Source organism: Pongo abelii, chromosome 4 (assembly GCF_028885655.2).
Source record: "Pongo abelii isolate AG06213 chromosome 4, NHGRI_mPonAbe1-v2.0_pri, whole genome shotgun sequence".
Classification (NCBI taxonomy): Eukaryota; Metazoa; Chordata; class Mammalia; order Primates; family Hominidae; genus Pongo; species Pongo abelii.
The window spans coordinates 63,523,490-63,539,861 of NC_071989.2; the positions used below are offsets into that span (position 1 = coordinate 63,523,490).

Below are 16,372 nucleotides of genomic sequence, written 5' to 3' on the forward strand. Positions count from 1 at the left end.
TTTTGTTTTGTTTTTGAGACAGGGTCTCACTCTGTCACCCAGGCTGGAGTGCAGTGGTGCAATCTTGGCTCGGTGCAATCTTGGCTCACTGCAACCTTTGACTCCTCAGTCAAGTGATCCTCTCACCTCAGCACCCCGGGTAGCTGGGACTGCAGATGCATGCCACCACACCTAGCTATTTTTTTTGTTTGTTTTTTTGTAGAGATGGCGTTTCGCCATGTTGCCCAGGCTGGTCTCAAACTCCTGGGCTCAAGCGTTCCACCCATCTCGGCCTCCCAAAGTGGGATTGCAGTTTTTGATAGACAACAAATTACTTTTCAAGTGTCCAGTCTGCTTATGTTTTGGAGAGACCAACAGAAACATTATATTTATTGATCACTGTTGTGGGAAGTCAGGGACCCCAAATGGAGGGACCAACTGAAGCCATGGCAGAAGAACGTAAATTGTGAAGATTTCATGAACATTTATGAGTTCCCCAAATTAATACTTTTATAATTTCTTACTCCTGTCTTTACTGCAATCTCTGAACATAAATTGTGAAGATTTCATGGACACTTATCATTCCCCCAATCAATACTCTTGTGATTTCCTATGCCAGTCTTTACTTTAATCTCTTAATCCCATCATCTCTGCAAGCTGAGAATGAATGTCTCCTCAGGATCCTGTGATGATTGTGTTAACTGCACAAATTGTTTAAACAATATGAAATCTGGGCACCTTGAAAAAAGAACAGGATAACAGTGATGTTCAGGGGACAAGGGAGATAACCTTAAAGTCTGGCTGCCTGTGGGCCAGGCAGAACAGAGCCATATTTCTCTTCTTTCAAAAGCAAATAGGAGAAATATCACTGAATTCTTTTTCTCAGCAAGGAACATCCCTGAGAAAGAGAATGCGTCCCTAAGAGGAGGCCTCTGAAACGGCCACTTTGGGAACGTCTGTCTTTTATGGTTGTAGATAAGGGATGAAATAAGCCCCGGTCTCCTGTAGTGCTCCCAGTCTTATTAGGGTGAGGAAATTCCCGCCTAATAAAGTTTGGCCAGACTGGTTGTCTGCTCTCAAACCCTGTCTCCTGATAAGATGTTATCAATGACAATGCGTGCCCGAAGCTTCATTTGCAATTTTAATTTTGCCCCGGTCCTGTGATCTCACCCTGCCTCCATTTACCTTATGATATTTTATTACCTTGTGAAGCATGTGAGCTCTTTGACCCACACCCTGTTTGTACACTCCCTCCCCTTTAAAAATCACTAATAAAAACTTGCTGGTTTTGCAGCTTGTGGGGCATCACGGAACCTGCTGACATGTGATGTCTCCCCCAGACACCCAGCTTTAAAATTTCTGTCTTTTGTACTCTTTCCCTTTATTTCTCAGACTGACTGACACTTAGGGAAAATAGAAAAGGACCCACGTTGAATATTGGGGGCTGGTTCCCCCCGATAGATCACTTAGCACAGTGCCTCATAGAGAACATACTTTATGGCCAGAATCAAATTCAATCTTTCCAACATCTCTGGATGGTATGTTCTGTAGTTATACCCATTTTAGAGAAGTTGAAACATTCTCAGGTGAAGTAACACATCGAAGGAGACACCCTTAGTCCATGTTCTTAACCATCATGAAGTAGTGGATCTGTCGGAGATGAGATGGGCCTAGGTATAGAGACTTGGCAGGTTTAGAAGGGAGGCACACTGGTGCTCAGAAGTCAATGTCAGGAAAAGGAGGCTGAGGCAGGGTAGGTAACTGTGGAAGCTACCCAGTTGCTCTCACTGGCTGCACTACAGTTTCCACTACTTAGTCAAAGGGCATGGCTGCTCAAGTGATGTTTACAGACCATTACTCCATGAAGCAGGAGGCATGGATGGCTAGAGTCCCTAAGTCCAAAAGTCAGACAGTCTGGCAGGAGCCTTGTGCGATACTTGTATGTGTCAACTTGACTGGGCTAAGGGATGCTTAGATAGCTGGTCAGACATTCTTTTTGAGTATGTGTGTGAGGTGTCTCCAGAGGGATAAGTCTTTGACTCTATAGACTAAAAAAAGAAGATCAACCTCACCAGTGTTGGTGGCAATCAGTCAATCCCTTGATGGCCTGAATAGAACAAAAAGGAGGAGGAAGGGTGGATTTGTTCTTTCTCTTTATGAGCTGTGACATCCATCTTCTGCCCTCAGACATCAGAGCTCCTTGTTCTTGGGCCTTCAGACTCCTTGGAATGGAAGTTATAGCATCAGTTCCCCCGTCTCAGGCCTTTGGACTTGAACTGAATTTCCTAGCTCTTCAACTTGCAGATGGCAGATTATGGGATGCCTCGGCCTCCATAATCACCTGAGCCAATTCCAACAATAAATCTCCTTTTATAGATCTCTATATTAGCAGTTTATTTGTTCTGTTTCTCTGGAGAACCCTGACTAACACACATGGCTAGCAGATTGAAGGCACAGAACTAGGATTTATCTCTGCAAAAAGAACAAATGGACTCTAGAGGAAATACCACTGCCCCAGCCACCAGTGAAGTCTCAGTTCAGGGCAGGATCCAGGCCTGAGAGGAAAGCAAAGAGAGGAGAAAATCTTGGCCAAATGTTCAGCTTTATGAATTGCACCAACTCCAAGAGTACGAGTGGCTCCGGTCTGGAATCTGGCTGGAGATTTGAGAGGGCAGGCAGATGCTCAGCTGTTGAAGCTATGCCACAGAGTCTGGCAGGCTAGATTCATTTCCAGTCCTGATGAGATTGAGCTGAGGCTGTTGATGATTTGTTTGCTTTGGTTACAATCAACTCAGTAGCAGGAACAGAGCTGAGCCTGAATATGGGTGCATTGGTGAGCCCAGCAGTTGGGACTCAGGGGAGGCAAAGTGAACACAGTGGGGCTTGCTCCACCTGCTAACTTCTGGTTGCTGACATTCCGGTCCCTGAGCAGTGCCTGATGAACTTGACTCCATCATGAGAGTCCCAGAAGGAAAAATCTTATAAATAGTCCCTTCAGAGTTTGTGGCCCTGAAGTTTCATAAGCACATTAGATACCAATTCAACAAGTAGAATCTTCCAAAGCTTTTTTCTTGTATTAGTTCTTGAACACTAACTCTATCTCTCATGTTTCCTAGCCTAGTGTCTCGCTTAACAATGCATAAAAGAAATCCACAAGTTTATAACAAAGGTGCCAGGTGGACCTCATACCCAGCAAGTACAGCAAAACTGCTTTCAGCTGAAGCGATATGGGAACTCTACAGAGAGGAGGAATGTCTGGGTCAAGGCTTAAAGTAAAAACACATTTTGAGCATCTGAGGTAACATCTGTGTCAGAGGGTAAGGGTATCTGTATTCATATCCTGTGGCTCTGGTAACAAATAACCATAAACCTGATGGCTTAACCAACAGAAATGGACTTTTTCACAGTTCTGGAGGCCCAGAGTCCAAAAGCAGGGAGCTGATAGGGCTGTGCTTTCTCTGGAGGCTCTGGAGGATAGTCTGTTTCTTGCCTCTTCTAGCTTCTAATGGCTGCTGGGATTCCTGGGCTTGTAATTGCATCGCTTTCATCTTCAAGGCCTGCATCTTCCAGTCCTCTCTGTTCTGTCTTCACATTGCCTTCTCCTCTGTGTTTCTCTGCCTCTCTCTTATAGGGACATTTGTGATGGCATTTGGCACCTAGCCAGATCATCCAGGATAACCTCCTCATCTCAAGATCTTTATTAATCATGACTGTAAAGTCTTTGCCATATAAGGTAGCAGATTCTAAAGATTTACAGATTCCAAGGATTAAGATTTAGATATCTTTTGGGGGGCATTATCAAACCTACCACAGCAGCCCTGCTGAAAGAAATAGCATGTAAGGAAGAAAAGACAGAGAAGGAGAAAGAATGTTCAGACAGCGACCACCAGTTAGTTGGAGGGTTGGGATGATACAGAACAATCCTATAAGGTATGGCTTCTTACAAACACCTATTTAGTGGTCTTGGTGGAGTCCTTGAATTCCAGACCAAAGAGTTTGGAGCATACGATGGAGGAAATCCTAAAAATACAGATTTGGAAAGAAAGTTAAGATCAGATTATATAATCACAACAGTTATGTGAGAAAGCCAAGAACCACAGCAAGTATTTGATCAGGGGAAAGATGATGTGATCAAAGAAGGAAGATTGGAAATCTTAGGAAGATTACTTTCTCCATCCTTCGACTCTCCTTCTATTTGTGTTTATTGTGGCTCCTATGGAAGGACAAAGTCCTTAACATTCCAGGCTAACATTCCAGAGTTGACTTCAGCCTTCAAGAGTGCAGCAGGGTCCAATCAAACCTCCTGCCTGTCATAAACTTTTTGGATGCCCTTGGGTATGTGTAGATGTTAACCAGGTCGCCAATTTTATCTTTTTCCAAACAACTATTTTCATCTCCTGTTGTCTCATTACCGCTTCTCTGGGTAGCTGAGGCCCTTTGCTCTAATGAATATAATATATAGTACAGTCCCTTCCTTAATTCCCCAAAGCCTAGTTGACATTAGGCTGTAGGGCTGAACAAAACCTTACCAATGACTTGAGGATGACATAAGGAAATTACTTTGTTTAAAAGAAATATTCCAAATGGGATATTGTTCATCTAGGTCTCAGATTCAAACAAGCACAGCCTGTCAGGGTCTCTTGCTAACCAGTTTTCTCCTATCCGTCAGGCTAATGGTCAATTTTCTTTTGTTTTTGTTTTGTTTTTTGAGACAGTCTCACTCTGTCACCCAGGCTGGAGTGCAGTAGCATGATCTTGGCTCACTGCAACCTCCGCCTCCCAAGTTCAAGCAATTCTCATACCTCAGCCTCCTGAGTAGCTGGGATTACAGGTGTGTACCACCACGCCCAGCTAATTTTTGTATTTTTAGTAGAAATGGGGTTTTGCCATGTTGGCCAGGCTGGTCTCGAACTCCTGACCTCAAGGGATCCACCCACCTCAGCCTCCCAAAATGCTGGGATTACAGGCATGAGCCACCATGCCCGGCTGGTCAATTTTCTTAAAAGCATCTGATTAGACAAAACAAACCTGGAATTTATGTGAATTTTTTCATCCCCTCACATGCTTAAAATTGTAGTTTATATGTAATATTCACTCCCTGACCAACTGCAGTTTAACTTCTGTCCCTACCTTGCCGTGGACTCTCCTCTTAGTTAAGTCGAAGACACCCTCACTGCTAAATCTAGGATTCCATTCGTACCTTCCTTAACCTCTTCAACATTTGACATAAGCCATGCTGCCTGCTCCCACTGCACTCCTTCCTTCCCTACCTGCTCAATGCCTCACCACAGCCACAGAACAATCAGTTAAGACCACCACAGTGACCCTGAAGAGATGTAATTCACCCCACAAACATGATAAACTATCTTGCTTAATAATGTAAAAACTTAAGTAACTTTTCAAACTATCAATTTTAACCAATTTTGGGGACATGAAATCAATTTAGAGAGTTTCAAGGATCACTTTTCTTAAGCTACACAGAATTGAATAGAGACCATCAGAGTGTATTCATGTAGGAAAGCTAAGTGTTTTGTACCCAGTATGTGTATATGTATATCCACTAGGTCGTGATAGTAGATATATTTCTTATTGTGGGTATGGTCAGAAAAGGTTTTTTTTTTTTTTTTTTTAATATTTATTAATCATTCTTGAGTGTTTCTCGGAGAGGGGGATATGGCAGGGTCATAGGATAATAGTGGAGAGAAGGTCAGCAGATAAACACATGAGCAAAGGTCTCTGGTTTTCCTAGGCAGAGGTCCCTGCGGCCTTTCGCAGTGTTTGTGTCCCTGGGTACTTGAAATTAGGGAGTGGTGATGACTCTTAACGAGCATGCTGCCTTCAAGCATCTGTTTAACAAAGCACATCTTGTACCGCCCTTAGTCCATTTAACCTTGAGTTGACACAGCACATGTTTCAGAGAGCAGGGGGCTGGGGGCAAGGCCATAGATCAACAGCATCCCAAGGCAGAAGAATTTCTCCTAGTACAGAACAAAATGGAGTCTCCTATGTCTACTTCTTTCTACACAGACACAGTAACAATCTGATCTCTCTTTCTTTTCCCCAAATTTCCCCCTTGTCTTTTCAACAAAACCGCCATCTTCATCATGGCCCGTTCTCCATGGTCACTGTCTCTTCAGAGCTGTTGGGTACACCTCCCAGATGGGGCGGCGGGCAGAGGCGCTCCTCACTTCCCAGACAGGGCAGCTGGGCAGAGGCGCTCCTCACTTCCCAGACTGGGCGGCCAGGCAGAGGCGCTCCTCACATCCCAGACTGGGCGGCCAGGCAGAGGCGCTCCTCACATCCCAGATGATGGGCGGCCGGGCAGAGGCGCTCCTCACTTCCTCCCAGACGGGGTGGTGGCTGGGCAGAGACGCTCCTCACCTCCCAAAGGGCGGCCAGGCAGAGGCGCTCCTCACATCCCAGACAGGGCGGCCTGGCAGAGGCGCTCCTCCCTTCCTCCCAGATGGGGTGGCAGCCGGGCAGAGGCACTCCTCACCTCCCAGATGAAGGGCGGCCGGGCAGAGGCGCTCCTCACTTCCCAGACGGGGCAGCCGGGCAGAGGCGCTCCTCACATCCCAGACGGGGCAGCCAGGTAGAGGTGCTCCCCACTTCCCAGACGGGGTGGCCGGGTAGAGGGCTCCTCACTTCCTCCCAGATGGCGTGGTGGCCGAGCAGAGGCGCTCCTCACCTCCCAGACGGGGTGGCGGCCAGGCAGAGGTGGTCCTTACCTCCCAGATGGGGTGGCTGGGCAGAGGCGCTCCTCACTTCCCAGACGATGGGCGGCCGGGCAGAGGCGCTACTTACCTCCCAGATGGGGCGGCCGGGCAGAGGGGCTCCTCACATCCCAGATGATGGGGGGCCCAGCAGAGACACTCCTCACTTCCTAGACGGGGTGGCGGCTGGGCAGAGGCTGTAATCTTAGCACTTTGGGAGGCCAAGGCAGGCGGCTGGGAGGTGGAGGTTGTAGGGAGCCGAGATCACGCCACTGCACTCCAGTCTGGGCAACATTGAGCATTGAGTGAGCGAGACTCCGTCTGCAATCCCAGCACCTCGGGAGGCCGAGGCGGTTAGATCACTAGAGGCCAGGAGCTGGAGACCAGCCCGGTCAACAGGGTGAAACCCCGTCTCCACCAAAAATACAAAAACCAGTCAGGCGTGGCGTTGCGCGCCTGCAATCCCAGGCACTGGGCAGGCCGAGGCAGGAGAATCACAGGAGCCCGAGGCAGGGAGGTTGCAGCGAGCTGAGATCACGGCAGTACAGTCCAGCTTTGGCAACAGAGGGAGACCGAAGACGGGAGAGGGGAGAAGGCCAGAAAAGTTTTTAAAAAGGCACTGATTTGGGTTTTCCTGAAGTTAACTCTATTATTCCAAAATAGAATCCAAACTTTAATTTGGGGGGAAAAAAAACTCAATAGAAATTTTGATTATGAGGAGATGAAGAATCGTCTTTAAGATTTCTGCTGTCGCAGCTTAAATAACTGGTGAAAGTTCAGGAAACTTTAAAAATGTTATTTTGTCTCAAGAAAGATGACAAGGCTTTTCATGGCTGGTCTCTGCCTCTCCAGCCTCATTTTCCCCGTTTCCTACTTTGCAGAGTGCATTGTGGCCACGCTGAGATTCTTGTGTCTTCTCTTGGCATGATGTTTTCTTTTGGCTCCAGGACCTTGAAGATGCCATCCTGTTACCTGGAACACTCAGATGTCCTCCCTCTCCTTCCCTGCTCAAAGCTTCCTGTGGCCCACTCTGTCAGCCTTCTTATTCCAGCTGAGTCATGGCTCTTTTTAGAAAACATTCTCGGACTTCAAGCCAAGCTCTTATTGGAATTTGCCGCCTGTGTTCAATGGTCAATGATCTCCAAGTCGCTGCAATTTAACTTTCACCCTACTGATGACTCTGACCTTGGTTTGGTCGAGGACAGCCTTGCTGCATCTATACTGTCATCCTTATCCACCTAAGCTCTTCAGCATTTGGCATAAGCCATGGGGGTCTTGATGGGTGACTAATGAAGCAGACTACACAGCATTTCTCACCTGTTTTATTACTGTATCATTTATCCACTCCCAGATATCTTTAGATACTTTTCACCTAATTTCTCCTCCATCTCCCCATTAGAATTCTAATAACCCAGATACATGTCCATTTATGCACTGCGGCCCTTTGGAGGATCACAAACCATTACATAATATCTCAGATTTTATATAATCTTAGATTATGTGATTTTTTTTGCTCCATAGGAACCAATTTTTACCTCCTTGTGGGCAATATCACCCCCAGTGAGAATGCATGCGATAAAATAAAACTCTATTTGTCCTTTTGAGAGGGATAAGAAAAAAAATAGTTCCCACTCTTTAATAAAAGAATGTGGATTATTTTTTGTATATTATGATGTTTTGATATGTTAAAAACCTTTCCATCTGGAAAGAGACTGCACCTCCCAGGGCTGGCCAATCCTTAGAGACAGCAAAGGGCTCAGCTGGGAGTGTGCCTTTGATACGCAAACTGCCCAACTCAGAGCCGTCTCTCCTCTATGTGGCCCCTGCACTCCAGGAGGCAACATTCCTCTGCGTTAGTCAAGCAAAGGCCAGGTACCGGGCAATTGGAGACACCCTGTAGCTTAGGGCCTGCTGAAATTATTCAAACTAGCCAGTTCTAAACTGTTCATCCTGCCCTGCCTTTCCCTTCCTGTGGAAACCCCAATAATGGCTCTGGCTAAATCTTCCACTTGCTCCTGTCTTCTGCATCCTGACGGCTTTTGTCTTCCCCACACCTTCCATAGCCAGTTGTCTCTAGGATCTGTGAGTATAACATACTTTGTTTTCCCAAGACTCTCTCCTGTATCTCCTCTTGTGACCACACTGCCCTGATCATGGCATAAAAGAATACAAAACAAAGGTAAAATAGGGTTCTAGGGGCCGGGCGCGGTGGCTCACGCCTGTAATCCCAGCACTATGGGAGGCCGAGGTGGGCAGATCACGAGGTCAGGAGATTGCGACCATCCTGGCTAACACAGTGAAACCCCGTCTCTACTAAAAAATGCAAAAAATTAGCCGGGCATGGTGGCAGGCACCTGTCGTCCCAGCTATTCGGGAGGCTAAGGCAGGAGAATGGCGTGAACCCAGGAGGTAGAGCTTGCAGTGAGCCGAGATTGCGCCACTGCACTCCAGCCTGGGCAACAGAGTGAGACTCCATCTCAAAAAAAAAAAAAAAAAAAAGGGGTTCTATGATGGATAACAAGAGTACTTTCCCTAGATAGTCGCAAAAGACTTGACTGAAGAGGTAACATGTGACCTGGAGCCTGAATGATGAGAAAGAGGCAACCTTAAGACAACTTGAAAGTCAAGTTTTCAGAACAAAAGCGACTCCAAGTACAAGAAGCCTGAGGAAGAACCAAGCTTAGAGTGTTCAAGGGACAGAAAGGAGGCCAGTGTGGTTGAAGCAGGGGCACCACCATTTCACCCATGGTGACCAGCATGCAGAAAATGTACAACACGAAGACTAAACCCTAGTGTGAGGTGGAGGGGAGCAGGGCAGAGGGGCCAGATTATAGGTTCTCAAAGGCCACGGTAAGAATTTTGTATTTCATTCTGGTTGCGATGAGAAGCTTCTGACTTCAAGTTTGAAGCAAAGGAGTGACATCATCTATGTGATGCTCTAGAAAAACTGCTCTAGTTACAAGGCGAAGGATGGACAGGAGGGCAGGAGAAGGAGACCAGTGAGGAAGCCTGACAGATTCTCCAAAAGGACAAAAAGTCAAGGTAGCTGATGATCATGATGAGGGCAGTCAGGCTTAGGGCTGGAGTCAAAGGGCAGTTTTGGGAAAATTTTGGGAAAATGGCAGAAGTAGAAGTCTTGAATATCGCATCAGAAATGTGATGCTCCTTTTTATGTTTTTCTTTTCTTTTAGATGGAGTCTTGCTCTGTCGCCCAGGCTGGAGAGCAGTGGCACGATCTTGGTTCACTGCAACCTCCGCCTCCCAGGTTCAAGTGATTCTCTGGCCTCAGCCTCCCCAGTAGCTGGGATTACAGGTGCCCACCACCATGGCCTACTAATTTTTGTATTTTTAGTAGAGACGGGGTTTCACCACGTTGGTCAGGCTGGTCTTGAACTCCTGACCCGCCTCGGCCTCCCGAAGTGCTGGAATTGCTCATTTTTAATCTCAGCAGCTCATTCACAGATCGTACATGGAAACTTATCACTCACACCTAAGCCTTCTTTGCCTGTCTTAGAGATCCCTGGTGCAAGAAACTGTGAGATTATTTGACACATTTTCTCTGTCTCACCCTAACAGCCTCTTTCTAGTATTTGTTTTAATAGACTAATTTTTTTTTTTTTGAGAAGTTTTTTAGAGCAAGGGTTTGGGGAGACAGAGGGATGAATAAGTGGAGCCCAGAGGGTTTTTAGGGAAGTAAAACTACTCTACATGATACTATAATGGTGGATACACGTCACCACCATGCATAAAATGTACAACACCAAGACTGAACCCTAGTGTGAAATATGGACTCAGGCTGATAATGATGTGTCAGTGCTGGTTTATCAGTTGTAACAAATGTACCACTTTGAGGCTGGGAGCGGTGGCTCATGCCTGTAATCCCAGTACTTTGGGAGGCCGAGGTGGGCAGATCACCTGAGGTCAGGAGTTCAAGACCAGCCTGGCCAACATTGTGAAACCTCGTCTCTACTAAAACTACAAAAATTAGCTGGGCATGGTGGCAGGCACCTATAATCCCAGCTACTCAGGAGACTGAGCCAGGAGAATCGCTTGAACCTTGGAGGCTGAGGTTGCGGTGAGCCGAGATGGTGCCACTGCACTGCAGCCTGGTCCACAGAGTGAGACTCCATCTCAAAAAAAAAAAAAAAAGTACCACTTTGGGGGCGGTGTTGATAATGGGGGAGGCTGTACATGTGTAGGGGTAGGAGGCATGTAGGAAATGTCTGTGGCTTTCTCTCAATTTTGCTGTAAATCTTACTAGTGTTTTAATGCCAAATCCTTAAGATCATATCTATTTTTTGTCACTAGCAGTGGGTTCTGTTCTTGACTTTCCACTAAGAGCAGCACTGATGACAACATCCCACAGTATTTTATGAGCCAGAGAACATTAACATATCTAAAAGAGTACATTTTCCTCTGGAGGGCCACCAGCCTGTAAACTTCAGGTCAAAAAGCTGAGTGTGAACAGCATTGTTAGGACATGTTTCTAAGTGTATGCCAATAGGTCCACAGAGGATTTTTAGACTTATAAAGCAAGCTAAAGAAGATTTTTTTCCATTTTCTGATTTTTAATATTACATAGACATTTTTTCATTTGAAGAAAATGCATATATTTTTAAAGGAAAGATACTCTTAAGTCTATCCATTTAAGAAAATATTAATCTCCATGGAGAAGAAATTTTCCATATTTTAAAATTTATTGTGTGTAGGTATATTCCATATACACTCTATAAATAAAAAGCACACTGGCTGGGTGCAGTGGCTCATATCTATAATCCCAACACTTTGGGAGGCTGAGGTGGGCAGATCACTTGAGGTCAGGAGTTTGAGACCATCCTGACCAACATTGTGAAACCCTGTCTCTACTAAAGATACAAAAATTATCTGGGTGTGATGGCAGGCGCCTATAGTCCCAGCTACTTGGGAGGCTGAGGCAGGAGAATCACTTGAACCTAGGAGGTGGAGGTTGCAGTGAGCCAAGATGGCACCACTGCACTCCAGCCTGGGCAGCAGAGCAAGACTCCGTCTCAAATAAATAAATAAATACATAAATACATAAATACATAAAATAAAAAGCACACACTATCACAAAGAAGATGGTGGCAAAAATAATAATAAAAATAGTAAGTAAATAAATAGCACAAAAGTATTTATAGTAAAAATTAGGTCTCCTTCCAGCCCCCACCTGCCAATCACTCTCAGGAGGCACCCACTGTCTTCAGCTACAAAGCTTTCAGAGAGATTTTATTAATATAAGCAAATATATACTTTTTAAAAAAGTATAAATAAGGCCTGGTGCAGTGGCTCACATCTGTAGTTCCAGCACTTTGGGAGGATGAGGTGGAAGGATCTCTTCGGGCCAGGAGTTAGAGACCAGCCTGGGCAACATAACAAGACCCCCATCTCTAAAAAAACAATCAAAAAACTAACTGGGCATGGTGGCATGGTTCTATAGTCCCAGCTACTCAGGAAGCTGAGATTGAGGGATTTCTTGATTCCAGGACTTCGAGGCTGTCACCCACTCCAGCTTGGGTGACAGAGCAAGACTCTGTCTCAAAAAAAAAAAAAAACTATAAATACTAGCATATCATATATTGCCCTGGACTTTTCTTTTTGATTTAACATATCTTGGAGATTCTTCCATAGCTGTGGATAAGGAGTTGCCTCATTCTTTTTCAGGGTAAGTTTAGTATAAAGGGTGATATAGTGGTTAAATTATATTTAATTTATTTTTGCCAACTCAGTAGCAGAGCTGTGACAAGATTAATCCTTAGATTTTTGGACGTTCATATCAAATCATTCAAAGCTTTGACATTTTTCTCTTCTTTGTGGCTCTATTTTCATCACAAAAATTCCCCATCCTATGCCCCTGCAGCCCCCATCTGACATTTGTCACTTCTCTAGCTTAGTCATCTGATCTAATTTTGATGAGTCAGATGTAAATAAACCCAGATAATGTGTCTTTTAGCCCAAAAGACTAAAAGATAAAATAAAAGGAAATGCGTAAGACAGAGGGCAGTTTGTTGAATGGTTGAGATTTGAATATGTGTGTATTAATTCTTTCTGAATTACGGCTAGATTCTGCCCTCCCCAGCTTTGTATCTGGAGACGAGGGAAAATGTGATCCTAGCTCATATTATGAGTGAATATCTCTGACTGTTCTAAGAAGTCCTATTCCCTTAGATTACTGAAGTTCACAGGGAGAAAGCACCCACCCAGATATTTTTGGTTTTTGTTTGTTTGTTTGTTGAGATGGAGTCTCACTCTGTTGCCCAGGCTAGAGTGCAACGGTGTGGTATTGGCTCACTGAAAACTTTGCCTCCTGGTTCAAGCGATTCTCCTACCTCAACCTCCCAAGTAGCTAGGATTACAGGCATGAGCCACCATGCCCAGCTAATTTTTGTGTTTTTAGTACAGACAGGGTTTCACCATGTTGTTCAGGCTGGGCTTGAACTCCTGACCTCAGGCGATCCACCCCCCTCAGCCTCCCAAAGTGCTGGGATTACAGGCATGAGCCACCGCACCTGGCCTCACCCAGATATTTTTCAAACACCATTTTCGATTCCCACTCTCTTTTTCTCTTGAAGTAAGCAAGGCAGACACATTTGCCAAGGATAACTGAGAATGTAAGGGCAATCCATGACTGGGCAGCTTGTGCAGGCTGTGTGCTAAATGCAACTGGGAAACATGCCCTATAAATAGCCGTTCATTGTCAGCATGTGTGAAAAGACAAGAGAGCATTCCGTGCTATGATTCAGGCCTAATTAAGTGATTGCGTCTGGGCACAGCTATAAACCACTAGCTGCTTCAACTGGTAATCCAGTCAGTAGGCAACTGCAGGGGCTCGCCACTGACTGAAGGTTGGCAGAAGGAGGCTGTTCAAGGCTGTTTTTGCCTTCACTATGGCAAAAATCATTTTGAGGCACCTCATAGAGATTCCAGTGCGTTACCAGGAAGAATTTGAAGCTCGAGGTCTAGAAGACTGCAGGCTGGATCATGCTTTATATGCACTGCCTGGGCCAACCATCGTGGACCTGAGGAAAACCAGGGCAGTGCAGTCTCCTTCAGTGGACTCAGTGGCAGAGATGCCACCCCGAGAAGGCAAATCCCACTTTCAGATACTGCTGGATGTGGTCCAGTTCCTCCCTGAAGACATCATCATTCAGACCTTCGAAGGCTGGCTGCTGATAAAAGCACAACATGGAACCAGAATGGATGAGCATGGTTTTATCTCAAGAAGCTTCACCCGACAGTACAAACTACCAGATGGTGTGGAAATCAAAGATTTGTCTGCAGTCCTCTGTCATGACGGAATTTTGGTGGTGGAAGTAAAGGATCCAGTTGGGACTAAGTGACATCGTATCGGTTCCTGTTCAGATGACATGGGGAAGATGACTGTTCAGCCACTGGTGCTACGAGAATGTTTGTATTACCCACATTTGAAATGATTTGCTACGATTTTTATGAAGATTAAAAATATATACACAGTTCCTGGTATGTTGAGATTGTCTTTATTATTCTTACTCAGAAAGGAAAATTTGTAAATATGTTTGTGTGGCTCAAACTGATACTATTCTTACAACTGAAACATTGAAAATACAGAAGGCTGTATTTGGATAATAGAGAGGACTCAGAATTGTTTCTTATTATTCCAACAATGCCAGCTGCATTTGTAATCACTGATGGCAAAAGAGCCATACTCATTTAAGGAATTCCTATCCATTTTATGAAAATTTTTATTTTGCCAAAAAGAGTTGTGATTCCCTTCACTCGATAAGCTTTTCTTTTTAATGTATTTTAATTAAAGTGAGGTTTTATAAATATGGAGTGCAAAAATTAAAATACAGTATTTGGAAATTGGGTCTGAAATCTATTTATGATTCAGTATAGTTGTTACTGCCTTAAAGGTCAATGGGAATTTTCAGATATAAATCTTATTTTTAAAAAGTTCAAATATGTACCTCATTCATCTTTTTAAAGATATACTGAATCATATCTGAAGTGTTTTGACTTTTTAAAAATAGTATAAGTTCTATGGACACGTACGAAATGTTCATGAGATATGTATTAACATATCCTCTTGTAAATTAATATGAAGCTTTAGGACACCACTTTCAAAAGTTTGATTACTGAATTCAGTGAGTTTTAATCTGTGCTTTTTAGATGCTCCATAAACTTAGATGGCAAAATGTAACACATCTGCTATCTCTGCATAATCCTTAGCTTTAAATAGCCTGGCAGCCAGTGGAAGTTCAACACCTGAGCTTACACTGCATGTCTGAGTTTCCACAGCACATCTGATGATTGGTGCTTATTATATTCTCCCAAACTGCTGCCTTGTCTCAAGGTGGAGACATTGGTAGAGGTTAAGGACTAGTGCCTTCAACAGCTGCTCTGGGACATTCCAAAGGTTTGCTATCTCATTCTGTATATATGAAGTATTTCTTCAGAGGCAGTGGCTGCCTGCCTTTTACCCCGCACTGAATGTGAGCTGACAAGCAGCCCGAGGACAGTGCTAAGAATAGACACGGAATGCAGGGTGTGGAAAACACCAGGGCAAATGCAGATTGCTGACAGTATCCCAGTGCTCCCCCACGTTGTTTTACCGTAGTTCAAGTTAAAATGTAAAAGACATGAAGCAATAGAAAAACGAATCAAACAGTTCTAAAAGTTATTTTGAAAACAAATGTAATCTGAGAAGAATGTTTACTGTCTAATTAAATTGAAAAGATTTTGCAGTTATATGCATATCTGAGGTTTATGCCTATACAAGGAGGTTTGTGTGTCCAACTCAGATATGAAAAATTTTGTTTGACCAAGTGAATATCACAGATCAGCTTGGCTGCATAACAAAGTTAATAGCAGTCATTGAGATTCCAGATCTAATATGATCAGAACTAGGATACCATTTGTCTGGATTATCATTCTTTCCCATTGATTGGCAGAATCATGTGAAAAGAAACTAATGTGGTAAGAAACAAAAATACCCTCTCTTTTGGCCTTGATCTTACTGTAGATGAGATCCTTCTCCCAGGAAATTTCAGGAGGTGAAATTACTACCATGAGGAGCCACTGATAGAAAATATGTTCTTTAAAAATAAAATTAAAGTAAACACATTTCTAACGAGCTCTTGTTTTTTCCCAAAGATAAATTTTAAAGTCTTATAGCCATTTTTTTGATTTGGGAAATATACCAAACACCATAAATAATAAAAATCATCTATGGTTCTTCTGCTACCTTGAGGTAGCTATTTTAAATATCTTGTTCAACAACAGGACTACATAAATGCATGTATCACTTTTCACAAAATTAGGATTATATCTGCATGGAGTTTGATATCCTGATTGTACTGGCTGTTGTCTGTTGCCCTCCCCACTCTCACCAACTCAAACCATTCTCCGCCCTTCTCAGCCCCACTCTGAGCCCAAGCAGGCTGACCCGGATGGGCCACATCATTCCAGTTTCTGGTCGGGTTCAGTCAATGAGAGGCACTGACTGGAGACCAGAGATTGCAGAGAGATTAGTGGGCAAGAGGGGAGAAAGGTCAGGGAATTTTTCTGTCACCCTTAACCTGCTGCAGACTGAGGACCTGTCAGGGCTGCATCCTTCTATGACTGAGTTCCTCCAGGGCTGCCACTCTCACAGAGCTCAGGGTTGTAACACTGTCTCTTCCTTTTGT

General features: G+C 44.4%; 1 protein-coding gene across 1 annotated transcript; it reads left to right on the forward strand.

Annotated features, from left to right (window-relative positions):
- Nucleotides 1-13,505: 13,505 nt before the first annotated feature.
- Nucleotides 13,506-14,280, forward strand: HSPB3 (heat shock protein family B (small) member 3). The gene has a single exon (XM_002815553.4). It carries the CDS (start codon nt 13,595-13,597, stop codon nt 14,045-14,047), a length of 453 nt encoding a protein of 150 aa, XP_002815599.2. The 5' UTR covers nt 13,506-13,594; the 3' UTR covers nt 14,048-14,280.
- The last annotated feature ends 2,092 nt before the right edge of the window (nt 14,281-16,372 follow it).